At 60.6% G+C, this 19,846-nt stretch overlaps 1 protein-coding gene across 7 annotated transcripts in view; it reads right to left on the reverse strand.

Annotated features, from left to right (window-relative positions):
* Positions 1–19,332, reverse strand: part of KCNJ10 (potassium inwardly rectifying channel subfamily J member 10) — a 29,545-nt gene extending 10,213 nt beyond the window's left edge. Inside the window, exons 1-2 of one of the 7 annotated variants that reach the window (XM_045455093.1) lie at positions 19,237–19,332; positions 9,692–9,889 (exon numbers count right to left, since the gene is read on the reverse strand). In XM_045455093.1, coding sequence (XP_045311049.1) covers positions 9,692–9,730 — 39 coding nt within the window. In that variant the 5' untranslated portion in view covers positions 9,731–9,889; positions 19,237–19,332. Of the gene's footprint in view, positions 1–2,712; positions 2,836–5,265; positions 5,446–9,691; positions 9,890–11,155; positions 11,393–19,236 lie in introns of those variants that run through there. The other 6 variants (XM_045455091.1, XM_045455094.1, XM_045455095.1 and 3 more) reach the window with 6 other exon arrangements.
* Positions 19,333–19,846: the final 514 nt, after the last annotated feature.

The following is a 19,846-nucleotide window of genomic DNA, read 5'->3' on the forward strand; positions in this document are numbered from 1 at the left end:
AGGCTCGGGTCCCCTGTCTCCCGAACCCACCGGCTTTTCATTATAGTGTCACCGCCTCAGTGCCGTCCCCAGCTCAGGAAATGTCCGTGTGTCTGCGTTATCGATCTAGGAGAGACCAGACTCAGCCGGGCATAGGTGGCCTTCCCTGATCTGTTTGCAAACCTCCTTTCCAGCCTCATCTCCCACCTCTTTTCTTCTATGGCTTTGGGCAAACCAGCTGGTCCCTGCCCTACGCACCCATGCGTTCGTGCTCTTCTCCCTCGCTCGCCTCCCCTCTGTCCTTGTCCCTACGTACCGAAATATCCTTCAGAGCCCAGGATAAATGAAGCCCCTGATCCCCACGGCTTCAATTAATACCTCCCTCCTCTGACCCTCCATATACACGCGCATATATATCACCGTCTGTACGTTTTGTGGGACATCGATCTGGCATAGCGCCCATCTTCCCCTACAAATAAGCTTACTGAAGTAAGGATTCAGGCATACTACGTTTTCACTACCCTGACGTACGATTAGGACACATCGTAGGTGCTCCAGGAGTATTTCTGGAGTGAGCGAATGAGCAGAAGGGAGAGAACGGACCGCCCCTTCCCGCACGGTGGGAGCGCTCATCCCGCACGGACGGACAGAACTTCGCTCGGGCCCAGAGCCTCTCCTCCGAGGCTCTCCATCCTCCCTCCCTCTTTGCCTGCTCTTGACTTTTCATATGTTTTCCCTTTCTCCTGAACACACGGAAACCCCAATAACTGGTCGCCAACACGAACAGATGTGCAAGCAAGGAAAAGATGTCCTCGTGTGTAATGACGCGGCCGCCGCGGGAAGAACCCGGCAGTTCCACACATTTACACGACAGACGCTTTGTTTAGCGTCTCCTGCGTGCCAGATTCTAAGGACGACAGACCCCGGAGCCACAGAGATGAATTCGATGTAGGTTCTGGCCTTGAGGACCTGCCAAGCCCAAAGGGAGGCAGCCATAAAGCAGGCAGGAGGTGGTAAGGGCCACAGACGAGGTATCCGCGAGGCACTGGGGGGATGTGCAAAGGGAAAGGCGACATTTGGCTCAAGGGAGCACTCCATAAGAATGTTATTATCCCCTTTTAGGCCCGGAAACCAACTCGGTGACTGCCAGCCAGGAGCTGGGTTTTCCCTCCACACCTGGCTGTCTCACTCAAGAAAGGCTTTTACACAGAAAGGTGGCATTGGGACCAGCGGGTCTGAAGGTTAGCCAGGATTTAGACACTTGGAGGCTGGGGGCTAGGGGGTCAGAGAGAAGGTGCTTCAGGGGAGGGGAGGAGAGAGAGGGGAAGGAAAGGGGAGGGCAAAGGAGGGGAGGGGAGGGGAGGGGACGAAGCTGACACTCGGGGAGACCAGGAGACACAACTTACAAGCAACAGAGCCAAGCTTTTGGCTGGATTCCAAAGTCCTTCCTCCTATAGCTTCAGGCTAATACTAGTGAATTTGCCTCCACTGGGCAAGTTCCACACTCAGCCACCAGAGGAGGTGACGCTTCGACCTGCTGACAGGTTAGCAGGACAGCAGTGTCCCCAGCAGTGACACCCAGAGTGCATCTCATGGTTGGCGGTGATGCTCTTTTATCGTGATCTCTGCGTCCCACGATCTGTTCTCTTAGGCTGGCGTGGCAGGTCCCTACTGTCCCCATTTCCTCCTCGGACTCTGCTCCCAACTGCCTTCCCACCTCTTCCGCTGTCCTTGCTGCCCACTCGGCCCCTGGTACGTCGTGCCGGCTGATACTAACGTGCGTTTCCCCTTCCGTCCTCGTCACCTTCCTGTCGGTCTGCTCCCCCCGCGCACACCTGTCTGGATCGTCCCTCAGCCTCCCGTGTCTCACCCTGGAGATGTGCTTTGTGAAGGTGGCGAGGTGCGGGCAGAGCTCAGACCTGTGAATTCCCCATCACACTCTGCCCTCCGTCTACATCCTGAGGCCCAGGGGTCAGGAGAGGCAGTGTAAGCCCCCTACCCTCCTGTTCTCCCCGCTTCCTCCCTCCAGGAAAGAGCCCCTTGATCTAGGGGCTGGAAATGGGATCAGAAAGGGGGGCAGTTTCCTCAGGGACCCGCTCTTGTGTGAATCAGTCCAGTCGCTTTAGGCTCAAAGGTGTCCCTGAAGCCACCACTAGGGGGCGTGGGCATCATGAGCGTCTGGCTGGAAACCGGCCTTTGGGGTACCCGCGAGATCCCTGCCGGCACCTGCCCACCTCGCTCAAGTGCTGTGTGTTGGGCAAGCCCTGTACACAAACTGAGGGGTATGGGGCACCATCGGCCTCAGAACCCGAGGCCAGGCTCACCCGGGACAGCGAGCGAGGCGTGTGTCTGAGCACAGCATCCTGGTGGTGGAAGGAGGCAAAAAACAAGGGTGTTTTAAGACCCTGCCAGGAGCTAAGAGGCAATGTTACCGCGTGCAGAGCGGGCTGGACGGGGAAGCAAGAAACTTAGGGGCCAGCCTCATCTCTGCCGCTGACAGCGGTGACCTTGGGCAGTGTCCGAGCCCATCAAACCATCGTTTCCTTAATCGGGGATTAAGGGCATTTGTTGCATTGGCCCCCCCACTTCTCAGACTCGTGGGCCAGGAGGTCCTCGAGGCCACGGGATTAAATGCATCTTTCCTGTGGTTTCAATTTTGCTCAAAGACTTTGAGGGGAAGTCTTATTTTCATCCTAAAGCAACAACAGACAGAGAGTGGAATGAAAATTGTACCTGAGTTAAAAGACAAAACAGATTTCAAGGACATCCGACGTGTGACAGGTGAGGGCTCATGTCTGTATCTTCTCAGGGAACATTCCCTCCCTTCTGCCTTTCAGGACCAGTCGGTGGGTCCGTCCCCGGGGCGCTGTGTCTGAGGATTATCAAGGTCCCTCCTGGCTTTAAGACCCCGCGTCCGGCCCGAGCCCTCCCCCCACGTTGGGAGACAGAGAGAGGAAACAGCCACTCAGCCTCCTGTCCCCAAATATATTATCTCTTCTTTGGACACTGACGCCAAGTTGAATAGCGACCCTGGAGGCTTCCAAGGAGATGGCTGGGCAGCTTTGGGGCCTGAAAAGAAGCAGTTCTGGGCTTCTGAGGGCTCTTAACGCAGAGAGAGGGAGAGGGGAAGAGGGACGGGTACGAGAGGGAGGCCAGTAAGAAAATCGCCGGGTTACATAAGCCCTCGAGGCTGCAAGAAAAATGGAGTTGGTTTGGGGTTCTTTTCAGACGGGATGCCTTTATTCATTAATCTCCCTCCTGTTCTGCCCCAAAGAAAATAAACAAATAGAAAGGAAGCCAGATGCTCCCTGGAGGTGGAGGTGGGGACAGGAGGGCAGCGAGCGTGTCCGGGGGCCTGCCTTTCCAGCTGAGTCACTATTCCCTCTGCCCGCCACCCTCGGCCTCCGTCCCCTTCCCTCCCATCCTCTGGCCTCGGCCTGACACCAAGGCCCTGGCCCAGGGAAGAATAGGCTTTTCTTCCCTTGTGTCAACGTTTGGAAAGTTCTCCTAGTCTGATCAAAAGAAAGGATAAAAGCCGTCAAAGCATTTCCTGGGAGCCTGTGACCCCTGTCTGGCCCTGCTGACCCCTCTGTGTGTTTTCCAGTCCAGAGAGGGAGGGACACAGATGGGGCCATGTCAGATGTTCTCCTCCGTCCAGGCACCACCCCTGCCTGTCAGCGTGGGCTGATCGGGGAGCACTGCCCCTTCCTCCGCCCCCACCCCCCCCCCCCCGGCAGTGTCTCTTGCCCCCTGCAAGCAGGGAACCATGTTCCTGCAGAGAACTGCCCAGAGGGTGGCATCTCGGGGACCCCCTCTTTCCCCAGCTGGATGGAGGATGACTTCCGGTCACGTGCGGCAAATGGTCACCGCCTCCTTGACGCCCCTGCCTCCCCACCCTTCACCCCTACCCCGAGCACACCTCCCTCCCCGACTCAACATGAGGGCCAGTGTCCCCTCCTACCCAGCGTCTGGGGCAGCGAGGCCGCACATCCCGGTCCTGTGCGGGGAACTTGGCTCCGGGCAGGGTTCAGCTGAGGACGAAGGGTGTGCCACTGCCCCCTCAGTCCCAGCCCCGGCAATCCCAAGAGCCACCCGGCCTGGCCCCGCTTGGGTCCTCACCTCAGAGCAACAACTGCCCCCAGATGTCAACCCACCCCTCCTCACCTCGACGGGGGAGACCTCGGAGGGTCTGGGCGGGTAGGGTAGAAGCAGGGCGAGGACCGAGAGGTCTGCGGGGCTCCTGAGAGTCTCCACGGGGGAATCTATACCCAGCCGATGCCCCAAGATGCTGGCTGAGGGCATCATCCTCGCGGAGAGGTTGGTTATGAGTGGGAGAGTTCGCCCCCAGCTGCGCCGAGGGGCTGTCCAGAGCGCAGACAGGTGCGGGGGAGTGGAGGAGACCAGGCTGTCACCAGACGTGCCCCTCAGCCCCGCGCGGGAGATTGCCTCCCCGCCACCAGGGGGCAGGGCTCCCCCGCTCTGCGTGCTCCCTGCCTGCTCCCCCCCACCCCCACCCCATCCAACCTCTCCGGCCCCCTCGCCGGCCCTCTCCTTTCACCGTTAGGTTGAACCATAAGAAATTGCCAATCAAAACAAAAAACCAGGTCCCGTGTCAGCAATATCAAATGGTTCGATCGGTTAATACTTAATAGCAACGAAGGTAAAAGCATCCGCCGCCACAGAGCACGTTAGAGGCAAGGGCCCTCGGTCGCAGGCTGGCGGTGGTTAGTGCTGCAGGAGCTCTCTCCAAGGTCACAGCTGACCTTCCCATCGCCACAGCCAAGGGCGTTTCCGGGGCCTCGACGCCAGCAGTCTGCAGCACCCGGCCCGGGGCCGGTGGTCCCTTCTTGGCACTCTGTCCTCTGGCCCTTCTTGCGATGTGGTGGGGACTCCCTGCCCCCGCCCCCTGGTTTGGGAGACGTCGGTCCCCTCTTAAATGGCCCTGCTCCTTCCAGGCTTCGAGATTTGGGGCAAATGGGTTAAAGTCTCTGCGTTTCCCTTCCCTTCACCTGCGCGGAGGCGGGCGCAGGGCCTGCGCGTGGAGGTGGGGGCTTCCAAGAGAGGTCGGTGCAGGGTCCCCGGGCTGCGGGTCGCGGAGCCCTCTCTCCCTCCCCGCCTGTCCTCCAGGCTCTCTGCCACCCGTGCCTGGCTGTCTCCTCTGCACCCAGCCCTTTTGCCGTGGCCTCTCCTCTGCCCCTGACTGTGGGCCCCACCCTTGGTGTTCATCTCCCGCCACTCTGTGGCCCTTCCTCAGCTGCCCAGCCCTCCCTCCTCACCCCTCCTCACCTCTGCCCTCTATCTGGAGCATTCCAGCGTCAGCGTGCTCGACGCCTGTCCTCTCTCCTCCAGGGGGTGGAGGGAGTCCCCTCGGGCTGTCCCCTCTTCACAGAACTCCCATCCATTCAGAACCTTAGAGTCACCCCGGGCTCCCCTCCAGCCCCACATCCGGGTGGGCGTCTCTCTCCGTCTCCCCTGAGGCAGCCTTAGTTCAGCCTTGGATTCTCCCTCACCTCCGCCAGGCGCTGCAGTGATCTGGCCTCCCTGCCTCCGGCCTCACCTTCCTCCCCTGCTCCCCTCAGCTGCCCCAGGCCCTTCAACAACACGGATGCCTCCCATCCCATCGTTCTGCCTCAAATCTGATGGGCTCCACGGCTTTGGCAGCTTCCTGACATACCCTCCCCACCCCCCATCCCATCTACTCTGATGGCCACAGCCTCTTGTTCCAGCACTTGTCCCTAAGCACCCCCTCTTCTGGCCGTAGAGCGACCGTTCACTCTTGACCATGGCCTTCAGTCGGCCTGCTTGTGCCCGCGAGGGGCTCCTGCGCTTCCCCAGCCTCGGAGCCCTCGGCAGACGCCCGCTGTCCCCTGCCACATCTTCTGTGTAGCACGTCCGGCTCCTTCTCCAGAGAGCGCCAGCCCCCGGAAGGTGGCGACCAGCCGTAGTTATCGCATAAGCTGCCCGTCTCTGCGTTTAACCCAATTGTTTAACATAGAGGAAGGACTTAGACTGGAAACCCCCAGTCTGACCCCAGGGGGAAGGGGAGGTCAACCACACAGCCTGGGGGCCATCGCACACCCCACCCCACCCCCACCCTTAGCAGATATCACCCGTTCAGACCTTTGCTCGCTGAGCCTCGGCATCTTCCTCAACATGGTGGCCCAGAGAACCATTTCAGTCAAGCGGAGTTAGCCTCGCAAGCAAAGCCTATTAGTTTTCCTGGCCTGTCTGGGTCACAGCCAAAGTCCCTACCTATCCTTTCCCACTATTTGCCATCCTGGTCTGGGTCCTTTGCTAGCTATGGGAACTCCAGTCAATCTCTTAATCTCTGCGGGGCTCAGATTCCTCACCTAAGGAGGCAATAAAACCTTCCATTGTATGGCCAGGATCACACGAGATGAAGTACGTGAAATGTGTAAGCCCTTATGCAAATATGAAGATATTATTATTATTATCCTGCTTTGCAGATGAAGGAAAGTGTCTACAGAATTAGAGGAAGCGGGGCTCAGAGAGACAAGGTGTCTCGCTGACATTTGTTCAATGGCTCAGCCCGAACGTCTGTCTCCGAGCCCCGTGGCCCTTCACCCGCCCCGCCTCTCCATATGCCAAGGGGGTTGATGATGCTCCTTTTTCAGGGGAACAGTGACTCGTGGGGTAGGATTGACTGTGGCCCCAGAATCGGAAGAGGCTTCCAATGCGCTATTCTCCATCCCACCTCCTGATCACTCCGAAGATGAGGCTCCCTGCAAAACCCTTTCAACCTGCCAAGAGGTAGGGAACGTGAGGGATGCAGAAGGGCCACATTCCTCAGTGACTCCCTTCGACCCTGTGCCCTCCTGCTTGGTCCCCGCCTTGGTGGCTCCAGGCAGCTGGCAAGCTTCTCAAAGCCCGGGATGGCCAGGCCCCAGGAGATAAGGGCTTTGGTGGGAAGGCCGGCGAGCCACCGAGAGCTGTCACCAGATCCGCCAGCAGGGTCTGAGAAACTAGACAGGAGCCAAGCTGATGGGACCTTAGGGTCCCAGGGACCAGTGGGGCTCCCTGCCTGAGTTAGGACGGGGGCCTGAAAGCGTCCACACACTTTCTTGTCTGTGGCCTTAGAAGTTGCTGGGGGGGGGGGGGCACCTGGGTGGCTCAGTCGGTTGAGTGTCCGACTTCGGCTCAGGTCACGATCTCGCGGTTCGTGAGTTCGAGCCCCGCATCGGGGTCTGTGCTGATAGCTCAGAGCCTGGAGCCTGCTTCGGATTCTGGGTCTTCCTCTCTCTCTACCCCTCCCCGACTCATGCTCTGTCCCTGTCTCAGAAATAAATAAACATTAAAAAAAAATTAAAAAAAAAAAAAAAAAAAAAGAAGTTGCTGGGCCCGGGGTGCTAGAAGGTCCGAGAGCGTAGGGGACGGGGAGCCAGAAGAGATGCTCCCCGGTTTGGAAGTACATCAGAAGCAGCTCCTATGGGGTCATTGTACCTGCCCCCCTCCTTCCAGGAAGGAAGCAGCCCATCTTCCCCAACAGGGGACTGTTTTCTGAACTGATTCCTGAACTGTATTTTGCTCATCTTTGTGTGCTCTGCAGTGCCCAGAATAGAGCTGGGCTATTTCTTACAAGAGCCCATCGGATTGCTCCCCCACGCGACTCTTTCTTCCCTCCGGCCCCTTTCCCGTGTGTGACATCCTTCAGCCCTGGGAGGTCCCGCCTCCCAACTTCCCTTAGGAACAGGTGGGGACACTGACCCGGTCTCCCCATCAGCCTCTAAGCCTTTATTCGGGGTGAAGAGCTGGGTTTCCCATAGCTTCCCTCAGCCCACCTCCGTCACACCCTCCAGACTCTCTCTAGTGGGGGTCCAGATGGGGAAACTGAGGCCAACAGCAGGTGCACAGTGCTCGGCAGGACAGCTTCCACGCCAGACGTCCAGAGTCTCCTGTGGGAGGTAGACCCTCTGCACGGTCTAGGGTCGGACCACTCTGGACTTGAGCTTCTCCTTGGACCGACCACGTGCTCCTGGTGAGCCCAGTGCCACCCTTGCCCGAGTACCGAGTGCCAGAGGGCTCAGCGTTGGAAGAATGGGAGGAGAAGCCCGAGAAAGAGGATGGTGAGGAGGGGGAGGGGGAGCAGACCACCCACCTCGAAAGCCCCAGAATTACAGTTGGGACGGAATCGGGGATAACCGGTCTCTGCCGGCCTCCCCAGCATCAGCGTCCTCTGTCTTCTCTCTGCCCTCGCGGTGTCCCCTGTGCAGTCACGCCAAGCCTCTCCCAGGCCTTGGACAGGCCATGGCTTCCTCTGACCAACAGCTCTCGGCAAACACTGGGGCCTCGTCTGGGAAACCCTCTGCCCCCTCCCGCTGGGCCTGGTCAATCCCTACCCTCCTCCCAGGCCTCAGCTGAGAGGCCACGGTCTCCGGGAAGCCTCTGCAGACGCCCACGTGCCCCGCGTGGGTTGCCGGGAACGTCACTGCCCGCCTGTCAATGGTGTGCAAACCAGACCCACGAGGTTACCGACTGGCCCGGGTGACCACAGGCCAAAGTGTGTTTGCAGCCGAGCCCACGCTTTCCACCTTGCCACCTGAGGGTCACAGAATGCGCATGCTGGGAGGCCCCCGGGTCATCCAGGCGGATTCCCCGGGTTTCCTGAAGAGGAAGCAAGGCCTAGGAAAAACAAGCGACTTCCCTACGACCTCATAGCTGGCCAGCAGCGCACGTGATTTCTGATCAGAATCAGAACAAGAACCGCTGACTTCTTCCTCGTCCCAGCTTCTCTTCCCATGAGACTCTTCACTGACCTGGGGTCTCGAAGCAAGGGCCAGATGCCAACCTGGGAACATGACCCACTGAGCTCGTCCCCTGTCCACCCACAGCCACGGCCCAGGGCGCACCCCCCTCCCATCCTCAGGCCTCCAGAATCCCCTCGGCCTTGCGGCCGCCAGCCCAGAACGAGGCCAACGAGGAGAGAGCTAAAAGGAACAGCGAAAATGCGGGCCTGCAGGGAGGGGACGGATTCAGGGGTGCTCTCTGCTGGGGGCTAAGAAATGGTCAAGGGACTTCTTTGAGAGACCTGGGAATCCCATGGTGCACCAGGGCCCTGCGTGTCATGGGAACTACCTCCCAGGCCAACCAGCCTCTGTCCAATGGAGACCAAAGGTGGTCCCCTCTGTCATCGGGGACAGTGGGCTGACCACTTCTTTCCGTCCTTCCCCTTTGCCTCGTAATACCTTGTACCCGGGAAATGCCTCCTGTTCCGTCTAGATGCACTGACTGCTATCTAAACAATTTTTTTTTTAAGTTTTATTCATTTATTTTGAGAGAGAGCGCGAGTGGGGGAGGGACAGAGAGAAACGGAGAAAGAATCCCCAGCAGGCTCCACACCATCAGCACCAAGCCCGGCGCGGGGCTCGAACTCAAACCGTGAGATCATGACCTGAGCCGAAATCAAGAGTCAGATGCTTAACTGACGGAGCCAGCCCGGCGCCCCGAAGCAATTTAATCTTACCTTCACCCTTGGTGGAGATGGGGACCCGAGGCACCCCGTTCTTATGATGCATATTCAGGGACTGAGCCACCTTCCCAGCCAGGGGTCCGTTCCCTTTCGACCCTGGGGCTCCTGGTTCTGTGTGCAGAGCCACCCCTGACCCTCATACAGGGGGCCTGAGGGGGCCCCGCCGTCACCCAAGAGGGAGTCTGTCTACCCACCCCCCCCCCATTCTACTTATTTCTTACCCACCTTCCCCACTCGAAGACAAGAATGAGGCAGGAGCGGCATGAAGGCACTAACGAGACGCTTGTAGATTCTAGATGAGTCTAGAACTAGATTCAGAGGGGGCTGCCTTCCATCCTCCCTCTCACCGGGACTGACGGCCTGAGTGCAGCCGGGGTGCCGATGGCACCCTCCTTCTCCACCAGGGGACGCGTGAAGGGAAATCTGGAGGCAGAAGAACCACACCAGGGAGTAAGGGCTGGGGGGGGGGGGGAGGGGAGGGTGCTCCTACATCAAGAAGACGGATGGATGAGGCAGCTTAAGCAGAACCCGGCAGCCAGAGGGGGGGCATTGGAAGGAGAGGGGGGGTTAAACAGCCAAAGGGTCCTGTCGATTCTGACATAAGGGAAACATCGTGGAGATCAACGTCCAACGACCCTCGCAGGCGAGGGACCCAACATCTGGAGCCGTCCATCTAAGGAAGTTGCTGCAGGTGCTGTGACCCCATCTGCCACCCCAGGTCTTGGGGTCCTACTGGGCCCTCTGTCCCTTCCCTTTTTAGACTGCTTGCTCCCGGCTTCCGAAGGATGCCCCAGACCAGAATAGCAGGGGAGGGAGGCATAGACACCCCGGACGGATCCTTGTACATACGGAGGGTGTTAGCACGGAAGGTCAGAGCCAGGCATCTGAAGGACTTCTAAACACAGATCCCAAACCCTAAAGCCTAGCTAAGGAACCGGCGGGGTCTCTCCCTCCAGCCATCCAGAATCAATGGCAGGAGTGGGGCCGACGTGAGGGCAGGAAATGAACAGAGGTAGGGTCACCCTGCCCTGGGACAGTGGAAGGGTCAAGGTGACTTTCTGAGGTCCCTTCTAGACCCAGAATCCTCTTTAAGGTCCCTGTACCTGCTGTTCTCCCCACCCCCCCCCAGCACTCCCCCAATCCCATCCCAGGGAAGGTGGGGACTGACAGTGACCAGTCCCAGCCTAGCCACCTGGACACGTGGCGTCACCTCCCAGAGCCCTGGTGGGAGACGGGAAATGAGCACTGCCCCGTCGACCTCTCGGGCCACGAGGGGCTGTGACACGGGGCGCGTTGGGCAAAAGCAAGGGACAGTCACACTGGACCTGCGCCGGGCGGGCTGGGTTTGCTCGTGGCGCATAGCTCCCCTCTGCGCGCTCGGCTCGGTGGTGGGGCGGGGTTCCTGGCCCCCGAAACCCCCGAGGTGGGGCGAGGTGGGAGCTGCACTCAGTCCAGCAGAGGAGGCCGTGTCCGTGGTTAACGTATAAGCGGTCAGGTCTGGGGCAGCGGGACATTACCCGCCCCAGGGCTACATTCTTGAGGTCACAACAAGTGCAAACTTGTTATAACCTGTGTTGGAGCAGCAGGGGGCAGAGAGGGCAAGGGGGGGTGGCGCTGAGCCGCCAGCGGCTGGCAGAGGGGTGCAAAGGGGATGAGGGGTGGGGCGCGGCCGTGCAGGTGCATACGCACGTGGGTGGCGAGAGGACCGAGGTCTGGGCACATCCGCTCCAGGGTGCGTGTGGGATCCGTGTGTGGGGCTGCATAGATGAGCGCGTGCCTGTGTGTCTCTGCATATATGAGCCCAGTGGAGGAGGAGCGGAGGCGGGCAGCCGCGGGCCTGGCCCGGGCATGTGGAACGGAGGAGTGGGCGCTGGGGACACCCCTTCCCCTTCGCTGGCCTCCCAGAGCCTGCATCCCAGCTCCATCCACAGACTGCACCCTCCCCCCCCCAACCCCCTCCCCGTGAGCTGGGGGCCTCTCCCCACCAGTGCCCAGCTCCCCAGCCTGCCCCGGGGGTGGGGGGGAGGGTCGCCTCCTGCCCATCCCCCCTGGCCCTGGGCCCACTCCCCCGCGCTCTCTTGGCCCTCCGGACACTGGGGCGGGTGGGGATGGTGGTGGGGGGAGGCTCTGAAAGCAGGTGACTGTTTGGGGGAACTCAGGGACAGAGCCCCCATTGTGCCCGCCCCGGAGCCGCCTCAATGGAGCTCTCTGGCACAAAGGGGCTTTGACAATGGGCAGGCCATTAGTATGCAGGGCCAGCCCCTCGGCCCTCTCCCTGTCCCACAGCCCAGAGGAGGGAGCTGGGGGCTGCTGGCCCTGCCTGTGGAGGCAGGGGGTGGGGCAGGGCCGAGACTGGAGACATCTTAGTCCCTGGGGGCTCCCTTAGGGAGACAACAGAGGGAGCCTCGCCTAGGGCCCCCAAACCAGCCACTGGCCACAAAGGCCTTTGCAAGTGGAAAAAACCATGGGACCGGTCACGATGCGGGAGGGGAGCACTCTGGGGGCCAGGCCGGGCCGCCGGGAAAGAAGCAGGTGGGCAGTCTGAGCCCACCCACTTTTTGCCTCAGTTTCCCCCATCTATTACCATCTCTTGCCCTCTATTCCAGGGAGTGGTGTGGGCAGGAGACACGGAGCAAGGTCTCACACTTAAGCCTGAGGGTCTCCGGAGTTGTCAGGCTGGGGGGCTGCGGGTCGGATCGGGACCGCCACCGGATGCAAAATCGGAGTGTGCGGGGGGGGGGGGGGGGGTGGGGGTGAGGCAGCCGGGGTGTCTGGGCTTCTGAGGAAGGCGGCACCTGCAGCCCCAGCTCCGGCTCCGGGGAGCGTGGCCGAAGGGCCAGAGGGCCAGGGCCAGCGGTACTGCAGGGTGTGTGTGGCTGCCTCGGGCCTCCCCCACGCTGTGGGCAAGAGGTCCTCCTGCCCAGGGGGGCCCCGCACCCTCCTCCACCCACCCCCACCACGGGCACCCTCCGTGGCCTGGGCGCGCCAGCTGCTGCCCCACTCCCCACCCCCGCCCTGGGAGGGAGCGGCCAGTGCGGGGGCTGAGAGCAGGCCCAGACCTGGGAAGGGGGCAGCGAGCAGGGAAGGGGCGCCACTTGAGTAGCAATGTTTGCCCAATCAAGACTTCCTCTGTCCTGGGCCAGAAATCCCCAGGAGAGAGGGCTGAGGTCACTTTAGAGGACTGACCCCGGCAAGACAGAGAAAGCTTCTGGGCTTGGGCACTTCTCTTTTCAGTTGTGCTGAGGGCAGGAGGCCCTGCCTGTTATCTGCCCTCGGGGCTTCCTGCTACACAGCCTTGGGCCCTGGATGGCTCACCTGCTGCTACTGGGGGAAAGGGAAGGTCCGCTCCCTCCTCCCAGTCAGGACTTTGGTTCTGCTGCAAGCCCTCCCTGCCCCCAAAGGGTCCCCAGTGGGGGAGGAGGGGAGGGCTGGGGGTTAGAACTCCTAGATTCAGGGCCAGCAACCCCGTGAACCCTCCCAGTCGCTCTCCGTCCCTGGGCTGGGAAGCCCCCTCAGCCACAGGGGAAGGATCCCCTGTGCCCCTCCCTCCCTGCCTTCCGGGCCCTGGGAATTCTTCAGAGGCAAGGCTCCTGAACGTCGAAAGAACTCACACTACGTAGCACTGCGCTAAGCCCTCTTCTAGAATTCTGTCATGTAATTTTCAACAACTCGAAAAAACAGGCACTTTCTTCAAGCCCCATTTTACAGATGAGAAAACTGAAGCACAGAGATGTTGATGATCTGCCCAAGGTCACACAGCTAGGGAGGGGTAGAACAGAGCCCCACCTGTTTAACCACGGCCCCCAGACCGCCTGCCCAGTGAGAACACTCAGAGGGGTGTGGGCAGCCGAGATCAGCCAGGATCCTCGGCTTGGCGGGGGAGGAGGCGCAGGGATTGAAACGGTTTTCTGAGGGTCCTCTGGACTAGTGATTCTCAAAGCGTGGTCCAGGGACCCTGGGGGTTCCTGACACCCTTTCAGAGGCTCTGTGAGGTCAAAACTGTCTTCCCAACAATGCTGCTATATTATTTGCTTTCTTCGCCTTCATTCTCTCATGAGTGTTCAGTGGAGTTTTCCAGAAGCTATGACAAGAGATTGAACGCAGAAGCAGATATGAGAACCCGTCTTCTGTTAAGCCACACGTTACAAAGACTCGTGAAAGTGTGGGACATCACCACTCTTCTTGCTAAACATTTTGTTGCTTTGTTTTTTAAATATAGCGATTTTGGGGGTGCCTGGTGGCTCAGTCGGTCGGGCATCCGACTTCAGCTCAGGTCACGATCTCGCGGTTCGTGAGTTCAAGCCCCATGTCGGGCTCTGTGCTGACAGCTCAGAGCCTGGAGCCTGTTTCAGATTCTGTGTCTCCCTCTCTCTCTGCCCTTCCCCCGTTCACACTCTGTCTCTCTCCCTCTCTCTCTCTCTCTCTCAAAAATGAATAAACATTTCAAAAAATAATAAGAAAAATAAAATATAATATAGCCACTTTTCATTAAAAAGCTATCATACACGTTGACATGCAATGGGTTTGTGGTTGTTTTTAAATGAATTAATAAACAGTTTAAGTCTCCTCCGTTTTCATTTCTAACATATCAATAAATATAACCCACATACACAAAAGGTCTTTGGAGTCTTGAATCATGCTTAAGAGTGTAAAGTCCTGAGATCAAAAGGCTTGCGAACACCACCCTGGACTCAGACATACTCGCTCTCTCCTCCTGCCAGTTGCCCATGTCTTGTCCCCGGAAGGGTCGGTGGGGAGGTTTAGACGTGGGGAGAAGGTCTGTGCCCAGGTCTCCTGTTTGGGACTAGGGGCGAGGGAACAGCTAGGGGACAGTCCCAGGGAGAACGTAAGGGTAAGTGGTCAGGCCTGTGCCCCACCTGGGAGGTGTCCCCACAGATCTCCCAGCTCTCGAGCCCAGGGGGAGGCTCAGAACAACTGGGATGCCCCAGACTGGGCTCTGACCTTTGCCTCTTCTGCCCCGGACGCCTGCCCACAAGCCCAGCGCGAGGCGGGAGCGGACCTCCCTGGCCAGGAGAGAAAGGCTCAGCGGATCCCCACAGGAGTTTTTGGGTTTGGGCCACCATGCTTAAAGAGCTGGAAACTGGGGGTCTTGGGGGTCTGCTGCTCGCAATCTTAGGGTGATGCCGTCTCCACAGGATGGGGCTCTTGGGGGGAGAGGGGCTTCTCTTGAAGTTCCCCCAGGGAGTTCAATCATAGGGTCTAACATATACACACCCCACTCCCAGACATTCGTAAGCCTCCAAAGTCGGGATTCTCCCCCGCAGAATTAGCCACCAGAAAGGTTTCCTACCTAGAGTCAAGCTGGTCAGAGGGCATTCTGTTCCTAGGAGCTGAGGGGTCCCCGGAAGGGAAGAGAGGCCTTTGCTTCGGGGGATCCAAACTCTGCAGGGTCACGGCCCCATCCCAGAGGAGCCCCCGTGCAAGGAAGGAGACAGGATGTCCCCTCCGGCACCACCATTCGACTGCGTTGGACATCCGGGCAAAGTCACAGACACAAGGGACAAAGGACAAGCGGACTGCTGAGGAGAAAGGGGTACAAGATGGCAGAGCCCATGGGGAGACGCGGGTGGCGCTGGGCCGGAGGGATCAGCCTTGGAATGGGAATGGCCCCGTGAGTGCCCAGAGGGAGAGAAGAGAAGGCATTCAGGGATGGCCGGTGGACACGTCCCCCACCCCTCTCAAGAGGGCAGTCCCAAGAGATGGGGTGCTGGAGGGGAGCGAGGAAAGCTTCCATAAAGTACCTTGAAGACCGTGATGGGGAGTTTTCATCTGAAAACCAACAGGGATGTCTGGGTAGGAAAGGGACAAGACAAAACGGGTGCTTCGTGGGGACAGTCCCAGGGGGACTTGGGCGGTGAAGAAGAGGGAGGGAACGAAGGAGAGAGGGTGGCTGGAGTCAGGGAGGCCTTTAGGGAGGCTGCTGCGGACACTCGGGCTGGTTGGGGGACAGGGGAAAGGGCGGGCACGTAAACCGGGCGGCAGAGGGACAGGCAGGCTCGCGGGGGACAGCTGAGGTGGGGGGCCGCTGGCTGGGAGGGAGAAGTTGCTCCGGATGGGCAAACAGACTGTTTTAGGAAAGCTCAACGTCTCAGTTCACACTTCGTGGACCCCAGTGGAAGATGGGACGCCTGCCTGGAAACAGGGAAGGAAGCTACGGGAGAGGAGACCGGGCCCACGTGGGGCCATCTGTGGGAATGAAGACGGGAGTCCCGCCTGCATCTGGAGGTGAGGATTCTCTGCCTTCCCGAACTCCGGAAGGGTGGAGGGACAGAGCCCCGGACTTGGCCTCGGGAGTACCAGGGACGGGCTGTGGTAAGGCCCCGGGGGGCCGGGAGAGGCAGAGTCGGGCCAGAGAGAGGGAGCACCGCCGCAGGAAACACACGTGTTAGGTGCTGAGCATCACTGCAAGCCCTCTACCAGCAGTGACTCGTTCAATCCCCAACTGTTACTGGCACCATCATAAGGCTGAGGGGACGCACGTCGTAGCTGCCGAGCGGTGGAACCGGGATATGAACCCAGGGAGTCTGACTCCAAGGCCAGGCTCTTAACCTCTCCACCCACGGCCTCCCAGGTGGGGCCCGAGAGGGAAGAACCCCTGGAACCACGTGGCCGAGTGGCCAGGCCACCCGGGAGAGGCCTCCCTGTGCTTCCCAGCTCCCCTCAGAAGCCTTAAGGATGGGCCTGGGGGCTTAGGGGTGGGGTTTTTTTGTTCCAGAAGGTGGTCTCCCGTTCCTTCCCAAACTCCATCTCAGATCTCTTTCCTTTTTTATGGGATGCGCTTCCTGAAGTCGAACCTCAGTCCTTCCAGCCGCGGCCCCAACCCTTTCCAGGGCCTTCTGCCCCCTGGAAAAAAGAACGCCATGGCCGTGTACTCGGAAGTCACGTCCTAAGAGGCCGGAAGTGCTCAGGCCCACCTCGCAGCCCTGCTTCCCCGGGGCCACTCGGGCCAGCTCCTACTTCTCTCCACATTCCAGAGCCAGCCCCTCCCTTCTCCCCACCGCCTCAAATCCAGCGCGGGGCCGGCGGACACCCACGGGAGAGGTTTTCCCACAATCCCCTTCTCTTTGCCCTTTCAAGGTTCTGGCGGGGGAGGGGATGGAGAGGGCCCCCCCCCCACCCCGAGGCACCGTGCCCGTGCAGAACGACAGCATCATGTACGAGAAACTGGAATGAGGGAAGAGAGGCGCTGAACTCAGCCCGTGGGGGAGCCGCGGTGACGGGGGAAACTCCCGCAGCTCGGTTTCCAGGAGCTGCCCTGCCAACCACCCTTCCCCGGGCGCTAAAACCCTTGCAGTCCAGACCTGCCCGCCGTCTATCTTTCCATCCCAACGGCCTCCCTGCCCCTTCCGGGGCCTCCCCACTGTCCTGGACCGCTTGGCCTCAGCCTGGACAGTGGCACTGACCAGTCAGGCAAGAGGAGAATCTAGGCCGGGAAGGGGCGGGGGAGTGGAAGGTTTTTTTTTTTTCCTTCCGTCCTTCATAACCCTTGGCAGGAAAGTTGGGGGCTCCGTGGCCCCACGTCTCTTTCTCTCCCCCACCGATGCCGGGGGGACTCGGCCCGTCTTCCACCTCACGTGCAGAGGCCGAGCATCTCGCCAGGAGGCCCAACAGGCCTTTTCTCCTCGGAGGAAGTGGGTCTCTCGGTATGACCCGCCGCCCAGGACCCTAAACGTCTCATCCCGTGGATCCCAGGATGGTCCGGAGGGCTCTGAGCCCACCCAGATCCAAATGTCAAGCCTCTCTGGTCCCTTGGGGAGGACAAGGGAAGAGAGGTCCCTGGGTCTTCTGCCGGGCCCTTCCCTCCAAGCCAAACGATCTCGAGCTACAAATGAGCTCATGTATGTATGTGCAGGTAGGGGCAGGGAAGAGGTGGGGGGTGCCGGTGGCCAGACAGCTAACCCTCCCATACGAACGCAAGTGTCCCTAGACTGCATGTGAGGCAGATGTTGGGAACACAGATTTTTTCCCCCCCTCAGCGTAGGGGGCTGCAGTGGAATTCTGCATTGGAACCACAGAAGGAATGGACCCATAACCCTGCTCACCAACCCCCCCCACCCCTCCATTCCGTGGAGTCATTGCCATATGATACCGACTGAGACAAGTTGGCTGCTCGGGCTCCGGCTGGGGGGTGGGGGGTGGGGGACGGCTCAGAAAACAGCAGCTCCTTTCAGGACCCAGGCTGGCAAGGGCTCCGGGAGGCCGGACTGGCCCAGATCGCCCCCCAACACCCCCTCTCTCCCTCCCTCGCCACCACCGCCAAAGGACAGAAGGGCGGGGAAAGGGGGTTGGCCCTGCCCGGGCCATGCCCATCGCCTCCGCAGACCAGCCCTGGCCCCTCTCCCTGGCATGACGCCGTCCCTCCCCCTCCCTCATTTCCTGCTCCCTGAAGAAGCAGCTAGAAGCCAGAACACCTGCCTCCTTCGACACTAGGTCCCCCGCAACCAGGCCACACCCTGAGGGATTCGCAGGCCCTACCCTCAGTACAGGACGGTGCCCACCATTGCGCCAGGAACACGTTCGGAAACTCGCAGAGATTAGGGAGAGGGTCCGGAGATGGAACCAAATAGAACGCAGCGGGGGCTGCTGGCCCCTCCTCAGGCCGATGGCTTGGTGCCCTCCAGGCCCTGCCGAGCACCCCTGCACCGAGACCCTCCTCACGCCAGGGCCCAAATCTCTCACCTTCTCCCCGCCCCCCCCCCCCCCCGGAACTCCCAAAAGCAGTCCCGGTGGGGGAACACATCAGACACCACAGCCGAGGCAGACAGGCCCCAAACCTTTAGCCAGAATTTGTGCTGATAAGCAACAAATTCACGTCCTGAGCCCTGGCCTCCTTTGGGCCCTCCACCCCCGCCTCACTCTGGGTGCTTCATTAGCAGGAGTGACATCTCAAGTAACCAGAGGCCCCCCTCCCACTTTGTCCCAGATCTGTCCTTCTACCCATCCCAGGGGCGCAGCTCTCCTCCCCCAAATCGGGAAGCTTTGACCCTTATCTCTTTCCTCACACCGCTGCCCTTGGTCACTTCCTGGTGGGGACAAGGGCTGGGATGGGGAAGGGGCATCTCTGCCTGGAGCGTGAATGTCTCAGAACCCAACCTGCCCTTCTTCCTCCCGCAGGAGCGGCCCTGCTTGCTTCCCAGGGACCCTGGTGTGACCTACCTGGGGAAGGGGGCAAGAGATGGGGAGGGGGGGCTTGACATGCGGGGCAAGTGGGAGTGGAGGGAAGAGGCCAAGTGGGCAGGGGTCCCAGGCACACCAGGCTCCCGGGGCTCGCTAATCCCAGCCGTTTGTGTCTCTGCTCCCATGTGTGGACTCGTGATCAATGGGTGTCACTACATGAGTGTCACAGTGTGGGGAGGGGGAAGGGGTTGGCATGGGAGTGGGGGTAACCTGACCATCTTGGGAAGAGAGGGCGCTGTCCGGAGTGCCGGAGTGGGCGATGCGTGGTTACCTGTATGTGGTGGTCACTGTATCCCTTGAGAGGGCTGTGATGCCCTGCCCGGTCCGCCTGGTGGGCAGGGGCATCGGGAAAGCCCCTTCTTTAGCCCAATGAGCTGGAGGTGACCAGCATGGGTAAGGTTTCTTTCTTGGGGAGCCCTTCCCAGGAGGGGCTGTTTGGGGTCGCCCAAGGTGGGAAGCTGGGGAACAGGACAGTACCGCTGAGACCAGACAGGGTGGGGACCGAAGGGCTGGGGTTCCCCCTATCTTTGGGGAGCGAGGTGGGCAGGGCTCCATCAGGGCCAGGGTCTTACCTTGGGTCCGGGGTGGAGTGGCCCCTCGGATGGGCAGCGGGACAGACGGACCGACGGACGGGGCGGGCAGGAATGAGGAACCGAGCCGAGCGACGGGCAGAGCCGGGACTCTTAAACCCGGAGCTGGGATCAGATAAGGGCTGGTCCGGGGGCCGGGGCCGGGGTCGGGCCGGCCGGGGGCAGAGCTGGGCCGGGCCGGGCCGCCCCCTCCCTCCGCAGCGCCGGAGCCAAACTTTGTGTGAATGGAGGGGCCCGGAGGGGGCCGGCGGGCGGGGGCGGGGGGCTGCGGGCGGGCCAATGGGGACGTGGAGCGCCAGGCCCGCGCCGCCGGGATTGGAGAGGCCGGGGCGGGGGGCGGGGCGCAGGGGGCAAGGAAGCGGAGACCCAGACAGATGGAGGCGCAGGGCCGAGCGCAGCGCCCGAGGAGCGGGACCCAGACAGACTCCGGGAGGAAAAGGGACGCGAGACGATGGGCGAAGCGATAGGGGCTGCGCTGGCACGATGACAGGGGAGAGGCGGCGGCGGCCGTGTCAGCGACGGGGAGCGGGCGCGGGGGGGCGGGCCGGGCCGAGTTAATGAGCTGGAAATGAACTCGGGGCGGCCCGGTGGC

The sequence above is a fragment of the Leopardus geoffroyi genome, chromosome C3 (assembly GCF_018350155.1).
Source record: "Leopardus geoffroyi isolate Oge1 chromosome C3, O.geoffroyi_Oge1_pat1.0, whole genome shotgun sequence".
Lineage (NCBI taxonomy): Eukaryota > Metazoa > Chordata > Mammalia > Carnivora > Felidae > Leopardus > Leopardus geoffroyi.